The 20,287-nt window shown below is 30.6% G+C and overlaps 4 protein-coding genes and 1 pseudogene across 4 annotated transcripts; 2 read left to right on the forward strand and 3 right to left on the reverse strand.

Annotated features, from left to right (window-relative positions):
- The first annotated feature begins 592 nt into the window (after window positions 1–592).
- Window positions 593–4,193, forward strand: LOC111041387 (protein ALP1-like). Its single transcript, XM_022325656.1, has 2 exons — window positions 593–998; window positions 3,236–4,193. Exons 1-2 carry the CDS (start codon window positions 697–699, stop codon window positions 4,113–4,115), a joined length of 1,182 nt encoding a protein of 393 aa, XP_022181348.1. The 5' UTR covers window positions 593–696; the 3' UTR covers window positions 4,116–4,193.
- Window positions 1,198–4,654, reverse strand: LOC111041388. Its single transcript, XM_022325657.1, has 2 exons — window positions 4,352–4,654; window positions 1,198–2,172 (listed from the first exon to the last, which is right to left on the reverse strand). The coding sequence occupies exons 1-2, from the start codon at window positions 4,605–4,607 to the stop codon at window positions 2,048–2,050; spliced, it is 381 nt and encodes a 126-aa protein (XP_022181349.1). The 5' UTR covers window positions 4,608–4,654; the 3' UTR covers window positions 1,198–2,047.
- Window positions 4,655–8,063: 3,409 nt separating this feature from the next.
- LOC111041390 lies at window positions 8,064–14,360 on the forward strand (annotated as a pseudogene).
- On the reverse strand, window positions 12,025–15,312 carry LOC111041389 (protein ANTAGONIST OF LIKE HETEROCHROMATIN PROTEIN 1-like). The gene is made up of 2 exons (XM_022325658.1): window positions 14,978–15,312; window positions 12,025–13,014 (listed from the first exon to the last, which is right to left on the reverse strand). The coding sequence occupies exons 1-2, from the start codon at window positions 15,187–15,189 to the stop codon at window positions 12,093–12,095; spliced, it is 1,134 nt and encodes a 377-aa protein (XP_022181350.1). The 5' UTR covers window positions 15,190–15,312; the 3' UTR covers window positions 12,025–12,092.
- Window positions 15,313–18,899: 3,587 nt separating this feature from the next.
- LOC111041386 lies at window positions 18,900–19,845 on the reverse strand. The gene is made up of 2 exons (XM_022325655.1): window positions 19,780–19,845; window positions 18,900–19,469 (listed from the first exon to the last, which is right to left on the reverse strand). Exons 1-2 carry the CDS (start codon window positions 19,843–19,845, stop codon window positions 18,900–18,902), a joined length of 636 nt encoding a protein of 211 aa, XP_022181347.1.
- Window positions 19,846–20,287: the final 442 nt, after the last annotated feature.

Below are 20,287 nucleotides of genomic sequence, written 5' to 3' on the forward strand. Positions count from 1 at the left end.
TGGATGTTGTTGAACCTAATTATAAAATGTGTAAAGAAGGAGCAATAAAATCTAGAATGAAAGCGTTAAGATCGTCAGTAACAGAAATAATACAGAAAAAATTAAGAGATTCTAAAATTATAGCATGTACATCTGACTGTTGGTCATCATTATCTCAACACAGCTATATTACAGTTACTACTCATATAATTGATGATCAATGGTGCCCGAAGTCGTATACACTTTCAACACATGAAATGGAGGAATCTCATACTGCTGTAAATCTTGCTCATCAATTAGAAGATACGTTTGATAAATGGGAAATTGGTGGGAAAATTATGACAGTTGTCACAGATAATGCGAGAAATGCAATAAATGCTGTTATTGACAAATATCTCTGAAACATACGATGTAACGTGCGCTGCTCATAGCATTCAACTCGCGGTCAACAATGGATTAGGACGAGATGAAATCACTACACTAAGGGCCGTTACACACGAACGATATTTTATCGTACGATTAATTTGTCGCACGAAAATATTATCGTACGATACTGTAGTTGGCAGAACATATGACCGATATTTATCGGACGATACTATGTAATTTTTGCATTTGTAATTCTATAGTTGCACGAGACACACGTATGCACTATACTTGTGTTGTGATACAGTTTTATTTTTAACTTTTTAATAATTTAATATATCTCTAAATACTGCAATGGATAACATTGTAACTCTCTATATGGGTTATAATTTACTAGTAAAAAAAAAAGAAAATAAACAGCAAAATCGAAAATTTTGGGTTCATCCCTTATTAAGTACTCGTCTATCAGAAGGCGCATTTACAATAAACTTTCACGGTCTCAGGAGAGATCCAAGAAATTTTTTTAATTATTTCCGTATGACAGTTTCTGCATATGATGAACTACTTACAACATTCGTTGGACAAAAACTGACAAAAATGGACACAAATATGCGAAAATCTATCACTCCCGCTGAAAAATTAGCAGTCACTTTGAGGTAAATATAATATTTTTTAATCTTTTTTTAGCAACAAATTTTACCATTTTATTAACAAATGAAAACAAGTAAAAATAAAGTTAAACAAAAAAAATTTAATCTTTGTAAAAATGTATATAACTAAACTGAAAAACATAACTTTTAAGTAAACAAAAACAACATTTTAACTTTTTTTAATTCAATAGTTCATGAACTTTTTCTTAAATTAAGTCGATACGTGGATGCTGAGAATTAATAGCTATATAAGAAACTCGTTTATTAAGGAAGACTGTGACTCGGAACGTGAATTAGGCTGCGAATCTTCAGGAGATTCGATGTTTGTGTAGTTTGATGACGAAGGGGAAACAACACTCGAATGTTGTGTAGACATAGGTTGTATGGCACTAAAATATTTTGATGTATCGTTCTGATTGGACACAATTGGTTGATGACTAGATGCATAATTTTGATAAGTTGAGCGGATTGGATAGTTAGGTGACCCCTGTACAGGTGTGTTGTGTTGAAAATTCATATGTTGTAATACAGTTTGATGTTGAATACTTGGACTATGTGAAGATACAAATTGATTGTTATTTGGGTACATTCTATACGAAGGGCTTGCTTGGTATAAGTATTGTGGATGATGTGTGGGAAGTACTGACGCTGTGTGTTGTGGCTGGAGTGTTTCTGATGAAATTTGATTTTGTTTTATTGTTTGTGCAATTCTAAGTACTTCTGTTCTGAATATAAGTGTTTCGTCGTCATTAAATTTTCGTATAATGGGTAACAAAGAATTAAAAAAATGTTGATGTTCATCTGGTTTTTCATCAAAAATTTCTTTTTGAGTTTGTGCATCTAAATATTGCATAAATTTCTTTTCAAGATTTGTTTCTTTTTGTTTATTTTGTTTTGTTTTATTTGATTGGATATTTTGTGACGTAGAACGTGGTTCAGCTTCAATTTCTGAAGGTTGAATTTCAGTTTCCTGCGCATCAACTTCGGTGTTATCTAAATTAATAGAACTTGAAGTTTTTCTCGGAGTAATTGTGTTTATCAGGAATCTCATTTGTTCATGGTATAAATATTGTTTTTTGTATTTTTTTTTTTGCGCCATCTCCTGATTTGGGCTTATCCTCTTTTAAGCTTCTAGTGAACGCATCTCTAAGATTCCTCCATTTCTTTTCTATGCTGTTTCCTATAATTAATTAATAATTTGAATATCGAATCTCAAGTTACATACAACTATAAACTATTTAATAAATACGACGACAGTGGTGTTTTGGAGGGTATACGCGGGTACACGACGTATACCCGTGAACCATCTTATAATATAATAATTGATTATTATTTATAGCATATATAGGTAATTATTACTATAAAATGTATTCAAAAAAAAAATGATATTTTTTATTCCTTTTTATTATGTATAGGTTTTGTTAATGATAATTGCACATATTTTATATTTTTAGTAGTTACTTATTTGACTATTACATGATTATGCTTTTATTTTACAACTACCTATATTTATATTTTTGCCTTTAAATCGGGCAATTATTGAACTTTCCATAGAAGCTTTAAATACTATTAGATAAATCAAGAAATAATAAGGTATAAAATTAATGGTAGACTACTAAATAGTCCGAGGTAAAAATGTCCTAAGAAAAAAAGCCCGAGTAAAAAAGTCAGTGTTTAAAAAGTCCGATATACATATTATAATTAGGTAAAAGGAAAAATACCAGGTGATGCACAAGCACAATCAAACTTCCAATTAGTATTAATACAAATTGTAACTAAATTATTTACCTGACAAAATTAATAAATAATCTTGTACCTGTGTACCAATAACTACTTTTTTTTAATAACATAATATTATACACGACTTTTTAGGCTTAGGCTTTTTACCTTAGGCGAGCGTCGTTTTGAGTGGTAAAATCTGATAAGTTTAGATCCTAATAAATACACAATAGTCGTTGTCATAAATTCATAAATGCGCGTATACCCTCTAGTTTTTTTTGCCAAAACACCACTGTACGACGATATAATATAATGCATTTAACTGTAACAGTGGTGGTGTTTAAAATGTAGCTACTGATACTTATTATATTATATTATTTAAATAATCTAAAAAATTTCAGAGTTCAAAAATTATATAAAAACATATAAAATTGCACTATCTATACTTTACCCGTAACACATATATAAAAATATTATGTTTACTATATTTTAAAATGAAGACAACTTATTATTTAATATTTCAGATACCTTGGGTCTGGGTGTACATTCACAGATTTGCATTATTCCTACAAATTAGGAACATCAACAATTGCTCAGATTATTCGGGAAGTTTGTATTGTAATATGGGATGAACTAGTTGAAGTTTACATGCCTTCTTTTACAGATCAATATTGGCAAAATATTTCTACTGGTTTTGAACAACGAGCGAATTTTCCTAATTGCTTAGGAGCGGTGGACGGAAAACACATTCGTATGATTAAACCCACTGGAACTGGTAGTCAGCATTATAACTATAAACATTATTTCTCAATTGTTTTATTAGCAGTTGTGGATTCAGATTATAAGTTTATATATGTTGATGTGGGATCATTTGGGAAGGACTCCGACTCCACTATTTTCAAAAATTCATCGTTCGGAACTTTATTGGCCAATGAATCACTACATATTCCCAGACCATCTCAATTACCGAATACGAATGAAACTGTTCCATATGTATTTGTTGGCGATGAAGCTTTTGGTCTATCAAAAAACGTACTACGACCCTATGCAGGAAGAAATTTATCGGAAAAAAAAAAAATTTTTAACTACCGTTTGTCTCGTGCACAAAGATATGTGGAATGTGCTTTCGGAATTTTATCGAATAAATGGAGGATTTTTCATAGACCTTTAAACGTTACCACAGATTTGGCGGTTGATATTACGAAAGCTTGTTGTGTTTTGCATAATTATGTACGTGAAAAAAATGGATATGTTTTTCAAGACACTCTGACTATTGATGGGTTCAATGAAATTGAAAGACCTAATAACATCAACCGCGGCAGTAGATTCGCAAGTGATATAAGAAATACATTTGCAGATTACTTTCATACCATAGGAGCTATACCATGGCAATATGGAAAATAGTGAAGTTATAATAATTATTTTTCTAATTCTAAATATTACTTATTAGTTATTAATATCGATTTTTTCGCCATAATATAATTTTTGCTTAAATAGTTTAAATATTGACTTAAAATAATACAATATAACTATTCTTATAATATAATGCTGATGACATAAATATAAAATGATGAGAAATTATTAAATTGTATATATTATAACACAACGTTTAAATAAGAAATAAAATGTCAACTACTTACCAATTTGTTTTTGTTGCTGCCTAGAGATCTTATTAAAATCTGGATAAAATAAGACACATATTTCTTCCCAAGCCGCTCTTTTTAAATTTCTATCAGAATAATGATCCAGGCTTTTATCCCAAAGAAGGGCTCTTGATTGGACTTCACTTATAAGTATATCTATATCTATATTTAAATTGTCGTCTGAAAATTCACAAACTTTCGGTGATGGCGTATTCGCTCCGCCAGAGCGGTCGCATTCATCGGAGGATGACATGGTACTGAGTTTGTTTTTTGGTTTATCGAACGATAATAATCGTTCGTGTGTTTTAATCAATTTATTCCTGTACATTTCGATTGAGATATTATAGTCGTACGATATTTTTATCGTCTGGAATATTAAAGTGCATCCGACAGTTTTCGAGGCGACGTACGATTATCTTATCGTACGACATTTTATCGTGATTGTGTGAACAGCTCTATTTATAAACGTGTAAATTCAAATATCGTGCGATAATATTTTCGTGCGACAAATTAATCGTACGATAAAATATCGTTCGTGTGTAACGGCCCTAATTCAGTTAAGTAGTAAAATGGTTGGTCATTTTAAACATTCCAATGTAGCTAAGCATGCTTTAACAAAAATGCAAGAGCAGCTCGGATTAACACAACAAAGTCTAATCCAAAGTTGTAAAACAAGATGGAATTCAGTATATATGATGTTGGATCGTCTTTATGCTAATAGATGTGCTGTGACAAACGTCTTAGCAGATCGTAATACAACAAATGTTTCAATAGCAAAAAAGTTGGAAATTACGGAAAGTGACTGGACAAAAATGGAAACTTTGGTTATCTTGTTAAAACCATTGCAAATTGTCACAACCGTGTTTTGTGCCGAAACACATTCTCCTGTATCAATGGTTAGACCACTTCTTTCAAAAGTGATTGAAAAACACTTGCAACTAAATAAAGATGATAATGAAGTCGTTATAAATTTCAAACAGACAGTAGTGTCGCAACTGAAAGAACGTTTTAAGCTTAACAATTTAGAAAACATAGTATCTACAAGACAAGTCTCATCATTTTTTGACCCAAGGTATAAAGAATTGGAACATGAAGAAATAGATGTAAGGGAAAATATTTGTTCCAAAGTAAAAAATTTACTGGTTGAAATGAATACTCCAGATAACAGAGAGGAAACTAACGTTTGTGTTCAAAAAAATAAGGGTGCACTTGAATTTTTATATGGCGATGAAGTTCATGACATCAATGATGCTTCGACACAATATCATTCTTACTTAGCAGAACCACAACTGAGGTACGATTTTGATCCATTTGAATGGTGGAAGTCTCATGAAAAAAAATATCCTTTAATAGCCGAGTTAGCAAAGAAATATTTGTCGATACCAGCAACATCTGTAAGTTCGGAACGATGTTTTTCAACTGCCGGGAATGTCGTTACGTCCAAAAGGAACTGTTTAGCACCAGAAAATGTTAATATGTTAGTATTTTTGTATCAAAATCGTAAATTATTATTATAGAACATTTAATGTAAATTTTTTCTTTCATAACTATACTTTGACTGTGTTTAATTATTATTTCATATTTTTGTTTCTTTATCCTAAATTATTTATTCATAAGTTATCATAAGAAAAAATTCTCAACAATTAATTTTTAATAATTGTATTTATACTTTATAGTTTAAGGAATTATTTTTGTTATTATATTGCAATTTGTTATTTATAAAAAATATTCATTGAAAATTCAAATACGGAAACATTTATAATTTATATCATTATATATGAATCTAATTTGTAATTTATTAAAAGAATTGGTTTGGTTTTGTCGCATTTATAAGTTATCTTTATAATGTTTTACTGTCAAGTATATTATAATATAATCGTATAAATAAAACTCAAATTAATAATTATTATTAAAAAAAAGTTTCAGATTTAAAAATTAAATTAAATTCATGTTTACTTTTATAAATGACAATGGGGAGGGGCACATGGGGCACGTGCCCCTGTTACCCATCCTTGTATCTACCACTGATCATAACGTACGGACTCTAAATACACGTGTACACGGACTCTAAATATACGTGTACACGGACTCTAAATACCCGTGTACACGTGTATTTTAATAACACGCACTTTAGTACCGTTTTCATAAGAACACGTACGAACGTGTTCTTAGTTACACGTGAAATAGTGACCCCTAGTTCACACTGCATCGGCACTGAACGTACCGTCACGTTACAGCACGATACGGACCGTCAAAACATTCTTTCGGATGATAGTCGGTCGGACCGGTCCGTGCTGTAACGTGACGGTGAGGTGTCGTCTGTATCAATGTGAATTACCTCATATAAACTAATAATGTAATATTTTGTCGTGCCGTTACGTGCTGTGATGGTCCGTGCCCTGCCGTAACAGTGTGAATCGGGCTTTATTGTGTCCGTTTGTCGCGTATAGACGTCTGATACAGCACTGGTATTTTTTCTGATATTTTTAATTTAAAATGCTAATAGATTTAGTGAGAGACCGTCCATGGTTGTATGATATGAGCATGAAAAAGTATAGTGGTCACGCATATAAAGAGACTGTATGGAAAGAAATCGCTTCCATATTAAAACAACGAGGTAAGTAATAAACAAATAAGCAAATACTTGGTACTACTATTACACTAAGTTATAACAGCCTTGATGTTTATGTTTTTGTAATGCAAAAACATGTACCTATTTATATTTATATTTTATGATATTATTTTGAATAAAATAATTTATATTTAAGCTATTTAGTATTTATGTGTGTTGTATGCGCCAACTTTTTTTTCTTACGTGTGATTTTCTCATTTTGTTGTAATTCAAAAACAAATAACTTTAGATATCTACTTAATATTTACCTATACCATAATATGTTTATTTAATAAATTCTTCAATATATACTTCATGCAATTTTCAAAATATTTTGACTTGTTTTGAGCTGTTTACGGAAATTTTCAATTTTTAATTTTGGATTCTGAGTGGAGCGATGAATGTATTGATTTTACAACGATTTATGACGTTTTTTATTTTTTTTTTATTTTTGTGTCTGACACCACCTTTTAGGACAATAAAAATGATTAGATTTTCTTCAACAGTATTATTTCTGATAAAAAGTAAAAAGTAAAAAGTAAAAATTTCCCAGTAGTTTTCAAAAGGGGTAGAACATGATTGCGTACGTTTGTCCTTTTTGGCAACGCGATTGCGTATGAAATTATATGCAACGTTGTCAAACTTACTTATTTCATCGTATTAATTAATAATATAATATAATATAATATAAAATAATAATAATACAAAAAATATCGAATACATTTAAAGTTCTAAAGGTGCGATTCCTATGCACGCGTCTAGAGACACGCGGCGCGATTTAGTTTTAGCCGCGCAGGTACTACTTTACTTGTTTTTAAGTATAACCGATTCCTATGACCGCGGCCGCCGCGCGGCAACGACCGCTTCGAGGGCAGTCAAATCGCACGAGCCGCGCGGCTATTCATATTTTAATTTTCAAAGTTCGACATTTCGTTAACACTGTGTGACACAAAATGTCTTCAAAAGTGTCATTCACAATAGAAGAAGACATACTATTGGCTGAATCTGTAAGAGAACATCCATGTTTGTTTGACTTAAAAAATGCCAATTACAAGGATCAACAAATAAGGGACAATGTATGGAAGCTTACATCAAATAACCTGAATAATAAAAGTGGTAAGTAGTATACCTATTCAACATATTAATGAAATTTCAAAATTAATTGTTAATTTGTTGCGTACCAGTCAGTGTAGACTGTAGAGTAATAGGTATCTAGTTAGTGTCTATACAATTTGAATTATTAACATGTAGGTAGATAATTACCTAAATTAAAATAAAATATCCTATCTTAATATTATCATATTAACCTAAATGAAAAGGTACATATACACATAATATCGTATTATATTTCTGTGGCTTGGTGCAAGAAGGGCCAATGTCACATTTTGATGAAATTGAGGTTCTTTGACCAATGTAATTTTTTTTCGATTATTTTCCTGTTGATAAAAGGGCCAATGTATTTGAACAAGTGTGACCAACTTAGCGTAAAGATTGGCCATTTGATTTGAACGAAGAGTTAAGTGTTGTTATTTTGAAGATAAGGCTTATCAATACATTGGCCATATCAGTGAAAAAATCATATTTAAAACAATTGGCCAAAGTGTAGTTAGGACTAAATGATTTTTGTACATGTGTAGATTGGCCTATTTTATTTTTCAAACTGATAATGGTTTATTTAGCTTAACTGATAATAATTTATTAATAACGGACGTTAAAATGTAATAAAACTCAATTAAATTGTTTATTGTTAATTGTTAGTTGTTAGGTAACTTAGGTATTAGTAATGTTATTTATTTTTTAATAGTGTAAAATTAATTTGAGTACAGTGAGTTCTAGATCAAGACACTTGGTGCGCATGTGTCAGATGGGTAAGTTTAAATATTATTATGTTCTCTTTTATAAAATACTGTTTTTATTATAAATTAATATTTTAGATCCATCAACATCATCTTCCACTCAATCTTCATTAAATAGTATTGTTAAAAGAAAATTATCCTGCATATCATCTAGTTCAGAAAGTAGTATTGATTATAACGATTATTCATCTGATGAGTATGTACCACCCTTTAATGACAAAAATGTATCTAGTTCTGAGTCTAATGATTCAATCATGATTGATAATATTGAAGCAAATAATAACACTTTAAATGAACAAAGTATACCAAATGCAGAAAAAAATGATTTTGTGTCAGAAACTGATCAACTGCAACACAATGAACAATGTTTACCAAATGCAGAAGAAAATGAATTTGTGCAACAAATTGATCCTGTACAACAAAATAAAAGAGGACGTAAGAAAAATGAGGGTCTAAAAACTAGAAAACGATTATCAAATTCTAAAGCTTGGGTAAGAAATGTTGAAAAAGAAAAAAAAACAAAAGGCCTTGAATATGTTAATACAAAAAGTAAAATAATAAAAAAAAAGTCTTTATTACCGCCATGTTCTTGTAGAATGAAATGTTTTGAAAAATTTTCCAGTGAAAACAGAGAAATCATTTTCAATAACTATTACAATTTACCAAGGGAAAGTCAACAACAGTTTATTGCATCGTCTGTCATTGAAACTGATAAAAAAGTGCAAAGGGTCAGAAAAAACAAAGAAGTGGAGAGTAGAAGAAAATATAGTAGATTATATTTTCTTTCAAAAGGAAGTGAAAATATTAAAGTTTGTCAACTCATGTTCTTAAATACCTTATCAGTCACATTAAAACAAGTAAGGAATACGGTTGAAAAAAAAAGATCAACTAATTCTGGTATGTGCAAAGTTGACAATAGAGGTAAACATGGAAATCATAAAAAAATCAATGAAAATGACAAAGAAATGATTCGTAACCACATCAAAATGTTCCCTGCTGTGGAAAGTCACTACTCAAGAGCTCACTCAGAAAAAACTTATTTAAACCCTGATTTATCTATATCTCAAATGTATAGATTATATGTCAGTTACTGTAAAGATTTAGAAATAGTTGAACTTAAAGAAGCTATATACAGAAAAATTTTTGTTGAAGAATTTAATATGTCATTTAAGAAACCAAATAATGACACATGTCAGCAATGTGATAAATACGAAATGATTATGAAATCAACTACAGATGAAGAAACACGAGAATTTGCTAAGATAGACAAAATTAAACATTTAGAAATGGCTGAAGAATCATATGAAGAAAAGAAAAAAGATAAATACCTAAGTAAGACTAACTCAAAAGTTTTGACTATTTCTTTCGACTTGCAAAAATGCCTTCCTACACCAATGTTGATGAATGGTGTATCATTTTATAAGAGGCAACTATGGACACTCAACTTAACAATGTATGAAACCACTATTGATCAATCAAGACCTATTTGCTATTTGTGGGATGAGACAATTGCTGCAAGAGGAGGCCAGGAGATTGCATCATGTCTTTTCAAACACATTTTTGAGGAAGTGAAAGAAGATATTGAAATTATTAATTTTTATAGTGACTGTTGTCCGGGACAAAATCGCAATATTTATATTACTATAATGTTATTGCAAGTTGTGAACATATGTCATGCCAGACAGAGACAACTAACTATTAATCAAAAATTTTTGCAGCCAGGTCATACACATATGGAGGATGATTCCATCCATGCACTTATAGAAAAAACTAAAAAAAAATCTTTAGCAAGCATTGAAGTTCCTAAAGACTGGGTAAATCTAATCAGGATGATACACCGCACTCCGCCTATTAAAGTACAAGAAATGGTACAGTCAGAATTTTTTAATTTTAAAAAACTTCTTAGTACTTCATATGTTCACCGCAAGTTTAATAATAAAAATGAAGCTGTATCTTGGAATAAAATTAAATGGATTCAATACAGAACCAGTTCACCTGGAATAATGTTCTACAAATACTCATTTGGCCAAGAAGAATTCTTGGAATTACATTTAGAGAGGAAAAGTACTCGAAAATCTGTTGAAACAAATATTGTTCTTGAACCTATTTCGACTACACCACTACCACTACCAACAGAAAAAATTAAAGACCTGAAATCACTAATGCCATACATTCATCCTAACAGCAGGCAATACTATGAAAGCTTTATGAACAATTTGGTAGAGGGTAATCCAGAAAGCTCGGATGAAGACTGATTGTTTTTTATTTCTAATTTTTTTATTCTGTTAATTACAATTCTTTTTAAAAGTATTATTAGTGAGAATACTATACTTATCTTTTGTTTTTATTTGCACAGTTATAAAGATGTTAATTTTGAATTTATTTTATAGGTAAAACAAGACTTTAAAATTGAATTAATTTACCATTTTATCTTTAATTAAGGAACTTAAAGACTAAAAAATGTTATTGATTTTCTTTAAAGAATTTTATAAAATATAAATTTTATTGTTAAAAGAGTTATTTCTAATCTTTTATTTTGTTATTTACAATTATTATATATTAAAATATTGTGATAAAATATTGTGTCATGTTATAATTTCTACTACTTATTTTTAATACAGTTTTTGACTATAAAAGATATTTTTATTTATGCAGTTGTATATTATTATTATGGCCAATGTCAGATAATATTAAAATATTTTTTTTTATAGATGGGCCAATGTCAATTTTTATTCTTTATTTTAGTTACTTTATTGATAGTTTATCAAAGATATTATGGAAAAAAGAAAAACTAATTGAACCATAACAATTATATCATATTAAAATAAAATCTTAAAATGTAAGAGACATTTTTAAAAATGGCCAATTTTAATAATAGAGTTTCCCAACAATGGGCATTTTTGACATTGGCCCTTCTTGCACCAAGCCACAGATTTATTATAATATAGTAAGTCATCTGATATATTTTAGCTAGATATTTATTTTGTGTTTGAACTCAACACTGGAATCTGTATTTTATTAATTTACGATTTTAATACAATTTAATAGAACAATTTACAACATTCAAGAAAAATAAAGTAAGCACAAGTATTTTTTTATTTTTAGTTATTATTACTTACGTACAACATACACTGAATAATAGTTATTTATGTTAACATTACATTATGAAAAAAAAGAACATTTATAAATAGATGTTATTTTCATATTATTTATACATCAACTGCGTGGCTAAGTATAACTAAAATAATATGCTATTGTGGAACTGGAATATTTATTCTAATCTATTAGATTGATGATTTTGCCACGGAACAGCTCCCTGTGGACTGTTGAAAAATTTTTTAAATTCGTCCCTCACGAAAAAACCCTCAAACTTTGAATATCCTCCTGCTCTTGCCAATGACATCATATTTTCAGATGGTTGAGGTTTGTTATCATCGAAGTTATAATAATAGTTGTTCGTATTATCCAAGTAACGATCGCGAAGTAAATTGTGAAGGCAACATGCAGTCAAGACTAAATTATCTACCGTTTCCGTTTTTAGAGATATTGGTGTATAGAATACTATGAAAATTTGGCTTAGAAGCCCGAAACTATTCTCTGTAGTTCTTCTCGCCCGGGAAAGTCTGTAGTTGAATACGGTCTTTTGATAATCTTTTCTAGCCTCAATCCTAGAATAAGGACGCATCATATGTAGGTCTAGGCGAAATGCCTCGTCCCCAATATGTACACACGGTAAAGATACATTGGAATCTGGCAGTTTTTCAGGGGAAGGAAAATATTCACCGGTTAAAATTGTTTTAGAAATACTAGATTTATTAAAAATTCCACTGTCCCCTTCTTTACCATAGGACCCAATGTCCACAAATATAAATTTACAATTAGCGTCCACAATCGCAAGAAGAACAATGGAAAAAAAATCTTTGTAGTTAAAATATAAACTTCCGCTCTTCTTTGGTGAAAATATGCGGATGTGTTTCCCGTCTATGGCACCAACACAATTTGGAAAATTCCACTTGTTCCAAAAGTCATGAGCAATACGTACTAAATCTTCTTTTAATGGAGGCTTTAATAAGACTGGTGTTAGACGAGTACTTAAACTCTTTAAGACTAATTGTATTATACGTGTAATATAACTTTGAGAAATTCTGAATGAAAAAGACAATGACCTGAGCGATTCTCCCGTTGCCATATATCTAAGGAAAAAAAACGTAACATGTTAAAGACATTTTTTTAAATTTATAATATATAATATATTTTATTTATAATAAAATCCGATATTTCTGCCACAGTAGTATTAAAATAATTAAAACTGGTTGCAAATAAAGGGCCCCATACACGGGACGATTTATCGGTCGCACAGACAGATTGATACGTGCTCGCGAAGCGTCAACATGCCAACCACCGACCTGTCGACAAACTTGTTGGTGCGTGTATGGTATTGTCGAAGCACAAATTATACAATATTAATATTTTATCTAAAATTAGACCTATGTTGATAAGACATAAATTGGATATTTATTTTATTTTGGCATGTAGATATAATATAATAATAGTAATAATATATTTCTAATTTCTGTATAGTTTTATGAACTGTAATATTTAAATGAATAATTATTATTATTTCAGTTGATGATTGTAAAAAGAGATGGAAAAATATGAAAGATACGTATAATAAACATAAAAGGAGTAGAAAATTAGGGACGGGATCATCGACAAAAAATAAACAAACAAAATGGGCCTTGGCAGATACACTATCGTTTATGGACATATGTTCTTACGAACGAACGTGAGTAATAATATATTAAATACATTGTACCTAAAAACCAATTCATCTTACAGTTATAGAAATTGCCCATTAATAATAATTATGGTTCGAAACTAATGCACCTATGCGGCTATGCGCTTAAATTAATACAAATATGCTTTAAAAATGAACAATTATTTTTTTCTCACAATTTTATAATTTGTACTAAATATCTATTATAAATAACACAGAACTAATTATTTTTTGTTCATTTATTATATTTTGAAGGGGACTGACTAATATTAATTCTACGGTTGAAATGAACAATAGTGAAGAAGAAGATAGCTACTTAGAAGTAACTGTTGACGATGAAAACAATTCAAGTGATGAAAACGATGTTTCACAGAAGTCTACAACAAAAAACACTACAGTTCAGGAAACTGAACTTGAAAATAATTTGAATACAAAAAAAACAAAATTATTAAAAGAAAAAAGGCCTACTAAAAAACTAAAACAAAATGAAGAGTTAGTGTCATTGTTCAAAAAAAGTAATGACGAAAGACAACAAATTATAAACGCCATTAACAAAGTTGAGGAAGATGATGATCCCATTGATTCATTTTTTAAAACAATGGCATTAACAGTAAAATCGTTTCCTCAACATTTGAAAATAAAAGCCAAAAAAGAAGTGTTCAACATAATTACGGATTTGGAAATAGAAAATAACAGCACTACATCGACATCAAATAGAAATATTCAGTTAACAAGTAGCTTATTTTCATCTCCAAATCCTAGCATACAACCATCGTCAAACTCATTATTTTCAACAAATGATCGTCCAAGTCAATATGTTTTTCCAGAGACTAATGATCGTCAACCTGGAAATTGGACTCAATCGCTCGGTGATAATAATTATGAATTATTTCAGTACGACGATAGACAGTACGAATAAGGAAAATATGATAAGGTATTTTTATTTGTTGTTTCAATAAGTTGGTATCTATTTTTATTTTATGGTTTATTATACAGTTACATTTATATTTATTAATTCTATTAAAGGATGAATTTTTCGTTTGTTTTGAATATATTTTTACAACAATAATATTCGGGGTTCGAAAAAGTAATATCATTCATTACTATTATTCTAATTTTTTTGTTTTATTATATCTTTAAAATTTAAAAACTATGTTTGATTTTATTTATGTTTATTTGTAATAATATTTATTATGACGTATTGGCATTTTTAAAAGTTCATTTTTATACTGCGTTATTATTTTTTATTAAACGAGAAGTTATACACAATTTATTAAGAATAAAAATGTTTTTATACACATTATTTAAAATTTGTATTACCTAGGTATAGGTACTATAAAATATAAATTATACTACAAACATATATTATGTTACATTACCTCAACGTGACTGCTAGTTTTTCAGCAGCAGATATTGGTTTTCTAATTTTGATGCTTGGGTTGGTTTTTATGTCTTCCTCAACTAGGTTCAATACATAATTAAATTGATCCCAACTTAATCTAAAAAATTCCCTGAATTCGGTTTCGTCTCGCCATAAATATTTTTCAATCAGGACACTGAAAAATCCCTCAGCTTCCCTGGCTAAGTACATTTCATACACTTCATTTTTATTTTTGATACAACGTATTTTATGATAGCTTGTTCTTCTTCTACTTGTTGTAAAAGAAGTAGTTTTAAGATCAATTTTTGTTTTTTCGTTAAGGACATGGTTAAACTAGTAAAATAGTAATATTTTAAAACACGTTTTTATGAGTATACAAGTACAACCGTTTCAAATAGAGGACTTGACACAACTACGTATACGTGCGTAATTCTAGTCCCGTAGTATTCTAGCCGCGCGTCTCCTAACGCGTACATAGGAATTAATATTAGATCGCGCGGCTAAATAAATGACCGCGTGGCCAAAATTCAAATCGCGCCGCGTTAGCCGCGCGTCTCTAGACGCGTGCATAGGAATCGCACCTTAAAATAATTAATGAAAAAATATTAATATTAAAAAAGTAATTAATAAATAAGTAAAATGGTCAATTATTATTTTTATTAAATTATTGTAAATACATTTTTTAAAAATGCTTAAATTTGGATTCCATGACATCTATAGCCTACTGCTTTTAAATATTGAATTACATTTTTATGGATTTTATACTCATCAATTACCATAATTCTTTATAATACTTTGAATTCTGTTTAAGTCTTTTCTTGCTATTTTCTTTACTCTCTCGTAATTAACCGATTGTATAATCGCTCTGGTATTAACCTCCCTAATCGTGTACCGATATTTTTAAATTTATTTTTTTTTACTTACAGTAAAAGAGTGTAAAAAAACATGGGCCAACATGCGAGATTCTTATAGACGAGCTTTAAAACACGCTGTTACCAAGTCTGGAAAAAAGCTAAATGTACAAAAAAATGGAAGTATGAAGATGAAATGCAGTTCTTAAAAGCTCATTTAAAAGAAAGGGAAACAATAAGTAATGTCGGTTTAGTGAGTGACGAAGACGAAGACTTGTTTGAACCTGATAAGAGACCGGATGAGGAATATCAACCTGTAACGATCCCAGACGTTCGTGGTGGCCATCCGTGCTTCGTTTACTAAATGATTGTAACAGTGTGGTATTGTAAGAAATAACTCTATTTATAATAACACACGTTTAAAATAATTTATATAATGAATAAAGTTTATTGAAAGTACGTCCCTTAGGATTTATACAAATAAGAATACAATTTTAGATAAAATAAATATAACCTGATTAATTAGCAGCTGTCAGGTTGTTAATTAATCATACAAACAAAGAATAAAAAAAAAATATTCACAGGACATAATAAGCACATACATGAATAATATATTATTATGGAAGGCTATTTACGTGTCGAGTATGTGGTAATTAGAATACGGCTGGAATGTCTCATACTGTGTCAACGGGTAGTTGGTTAAGAATGGCGGTGTTGGCGGCAGTGGTGCTGCGGCGTCGGGAACATACTGACTAACGGTCGATAAACGGTGATGATGGCACTGTCGGTGATGGTGTGACAGCCTGATAACGACTGTGTTGGTGACGACGACGACACGGTCGGATAATGACGGTAGCGGTGACGACGATACTCAAAACGTCGACCCGTGGTAGCCTGGTCTTTACACTCTTTATGGTGTACCGTAGGTGTCACGTTGAGTGGTGGCACTGGGCTTTACGGCTAGACAACGTATGGTTGAATGCTTGCCTCTGGCTTACACACGTCTCATATTGGTGACCAATACGACTACTTAAGAGCAGAGAAGAGTGATTCGTATGGTCACACCGGGGTCTATATCAACACCTCCGGCAGGTCATTCTGGTGGCAGAGTTTCTTTTAACTACACACGGTTTTGATGTGTTCGTTTCAGATCACCGTAACCGTAGTTGGTTTATGCTGTTATTTGATGGTTGATGTAATTGACTTCACTTCATTAACGGGTTAATATGTAAAAAAATCCTTCCCAACATCATTTCTTATCTTCGGGTGGCCGCGGTACGCAATAGTGCCGGCCCGGTAGCGCTATCTGTCGCGTTGCCGACTGACGGAACCTATTTCATTTTGCGGTCTTTAGCGTTTGGGCGTAGTATTGTCATTGACCACTGGTTAATGCGCGGTATTATGGGTGTATCCATGACGTATCGTTACAAACCCGACAGAGAATCTGAATCTGACATTGATATTACTCAAAATACTGTTATTTTTGATAATCAACCAAGTCCAAATACATCAAAAGTTAATCAAGCATTACCAAAAGAGGTTCGCAAAATATTTTCTTTACCAAAAAAAAAAAATGTATCAAATTATCCTTCAGAAACTGCATCTTCCACATTGATGAAATATATATTACAAAAAAGAAGAAGAAAACCTAGAGGAAAAAAAGGAGTCTAGTGCCATGGATCAATTTTTTTTGAGTATGTATTCAGCTGTTAAACAATTTTCTCCATACAACCAACATTTAAAAAAAACAAAAATTTCAAATTCCACTTGGTCAACATCAACAAGACTTCCGTCAGTCACCAAACCGCAGGTCGTATACACTTCAACGAAATTCTGAAAATAATCAAGAGACATCGAACACATCTTCAGCAACCAGTTTTTTCCAAAATTTTCAAGCAGGTACAGATTTAAACTAAATCAACTAAACAATTTCTTTTTGTAAGTATTTATAATCTATGGCGTAAAAATATGTTTCTTAAAAGAATATACGAGTAGTTGTATATTTTTTTTAATTTGTTACAGATTTTTAAACATTTTCCTTGTTAAAAAGAATATTTTCATTTTTATTAAACAGTTTCATTTTGTATTTGAAGAATAGTATGTTTGTTTTATTTCCTTAGTACTTATTAATATATATAATAATACAGTACCCACCCTCTGTATGTAAAGTAATTCAAGTGTTACTAAAAGTTAATTGAAGTGTCACTTAAGCACAGTCCCTTGCATAGTCATATTAGTTACTGATGGGATAGTTGCCCTTTAAGGTTTATCTTTAAAGTAATTAAACGGTGGATAGGCCACACTTAAGGGGCCCGTAAACTATGATTTTCTTTAATTATTTCATAATAAAAATAATATTGTGATCAAAGTGTTAAGCAATTATTGTTCTACGTGTGTGGTGTATCAATTTAGGTTTTTTTTTTTATTCAATTTTCTATACTTAAAGTAGAGTATGGATTTCGGCCCGGGAAAATACAAAAGCATACCGGCCTTCTTACTAATTTACCAAATATTGAATTTCAGCCAACATAATATTTATTATTATTTTAACAAAACCACCATTTTTGAACATATTTGGCGACATATGAAATTTATAAAATTTCATAAAAACATTCATTAACATACAACTAAATTATTATTGGATGCTTCTTTATTATAATATAATTACATCTAGTTACAGGCAAATCATAATTTTTGAAACACGAATATAATAAAATGTAATAATTATATAATATAAATACACAGTTAGAGTTGTCTATTCCCAAGGAAGTTTTCCTGCTGATGAATAAAGGAAATTTTTTAATTTGTCCCGATTTTCAAACGCTTCTTTTTGAGCGCTATCTCCTTGACGATTTAGAGATGTTCCCTACAGGTATAAATTAACTTGAAACTTCTTTGCTATGAACGTCGCTGGAATCTTCTTTGATATAATAGTGGAGTATACAAGTTGTCATAACAATGGTATCTGCATTTTGTGGTTATGCATTAAGTCTTCTACAATAGATTCTAAACTTTGCCATTAGTTGACCAAAAGCATCCTCGACAACCTTACGCGCTCTTGAAAGACGATCATTGAATTTTTTTTTTATTCTGATCTTCATGCACTTGTGGTCCTGGATAAGGTCTCAACAAATATTTTTTGAGTGGAAAAGCCTCATATCCTATGATAACTAGAGGTAATTTTTCATTTATACTCGGCAGATATTGATCATTTGGAATATTTAATTTATTCTTCTCCAAAGCTTTTCCTAAATTTGAATTTGAGAGAATTTCAACATCACTATTTTTGCCGTATGATCCTCTATCGACCGCTAAAAATTTATATTGTGCATCTACAACGGCAAGCAATACCATGGAGAAGGTTTTTTTATAATTGAAGTAGAGTGATCCACTGTCTGGAGGAGCCTCGATAACGACATGCTTACCATCCAACGCACCTATGCAATTTGGGAAGTTCCAAATTTCCCAAAATTCTTTGGCGATTCGCTTCCAATCTTCTTCTCCATGAATTGAAAGATATTCGTCTTTTAACTTTGAAATAATCGCACTGCATACTTCGAGTACAATTGATTGTACTGTTGAATGCCCCAGTCTAAAGCTAAACGCAATTGTTTGGTATGAGTCACCAGTTCCCAAGAGCTTAAAAAAAAAATACGTAAAATGAAAAATGTTTTGATGCGGATTAATCTATTATTAAAATATTAAATGTCATTTACCTCAGGCAAACAGCTAATTTTTCTTTAGGAGGTATTGCTTCTCGAAAGTGAGTATTTTGCTCAGTAATTCTATTTTCAATTTTTAAAAACAGAACATTAAACTGAAACCGGGTCATTCGAAAATATTTAAAAAACTTTTCCTAACATTTTCCAACATTTTCCCACTCTTCTAACATTTTACATAAACTTACGTATTCTCCGTCTATTTTCCATTTTTTTTAAATATCATGAACCCAAATAGAACGTTTTTTACTAGCCACTTGGTCACTATTTTCGTCTTCATCGAGCAATAATGCCATTATGGCCAAATCTTTATAAGATAAATTTGAAAACATTCTGAAATTCTACGTTAAGTCGATAAGTCGTAACACCAATTTGATCAACTAAATTAATAACTAACTAATTAATTAATTAAACGTGAAGACATATGCTCGTCGTACACTACAACTGTCGTTGCCGGCTTGCCAATGTCGGTCCTATGTGTATTGGACACATTTTTGTCGTGTCGTGCCGTGTCGTGTCGTGTCGTGTTGTGTCTAAACGGTGTTGACCGCTTCAGTGTGTATGAACGAATACGATTATATGGATATAATCTTTGTCGTGTCCTGTCGTGTCGTCCCAGTGTGAATCTCGCTTAAAAAGTGAAAAAAGTTAATTTTTTAAATTTTTGCAATGTTTTTTTTAGTTTGCTAAAAAACTATTTGTCCGCAAAATCATGCAAATTATCCGTAAAATGATTGT

Source organism: Myzus persicae, unplaced genomic scaffold (genome assembly GCF_001856785.1).
Source record: "Myzus persicae strain clone G006 unplaced genomic scaffold, MPER_G0061.0, whole genome shotgun sequence".
In the NCBI taxonomy this organism is placed as follows: Eukaryota; Metazoa; Arthropoda; class Insecta; order Hemiptera; family Aphididae; genus Myzus; species Myzus persicae.

Coding starts and splice junctions, on each gene's coding strand:
- LOC111041387 (XM_022325656.1), top strand. CDS start 697: ATGGATAACATTGTAACTCTCTATATGGGTTATAATTTACTAGTAAAA. Junction 999..3,235: donor AAATTAGCAGTCACTTTGAG/GTAAATATAATA, acceptor TTAATATTTCAG/ATACCTTGGGTCTGGGTGTA.
- LOC111041388 (XM_022325657.1), bottom strand. CDS start 4,607: ATGTCATCCTCCGATGAATGCGACCGCTCTGGCGGAGCGAATACGCCA. Junction 2,173..4,351: donor GCAGCAACAAAAACAAATTG/GTAAGTAGTTGA, acceptor AATTAATTATAG/GAAACAGCATAGAAAAGAAA.
- LOC111041389 (XM_022325658.1), bottom strand. CDS start 15,189: ATGTACTTAGCCAGGGAAGCTGAGGGATTTTTCAGTGTCCTGATTGAA. Junction 13,015..14,977: donor AAACTAGCAGTCACGTTGAG/GTAATGTAACAT, acceptor TTTTTTCCTTAG/ATATATGGCAACGGGAGAAT.
- LOC111041386 (XM_022325655.1), bottom strand. CDS start 19,845: ATGGCATTATTGCTCGATGAAGACGAAAATAGTGACCAAGTGGCTAGT. Junction 19,470..19,779: donor GTAAAAAACGTTCTATTTGG/GTTCATGATATT, acceptor TTTTTTTTTAAG/CTCTTGGGAACTGGTGACTC.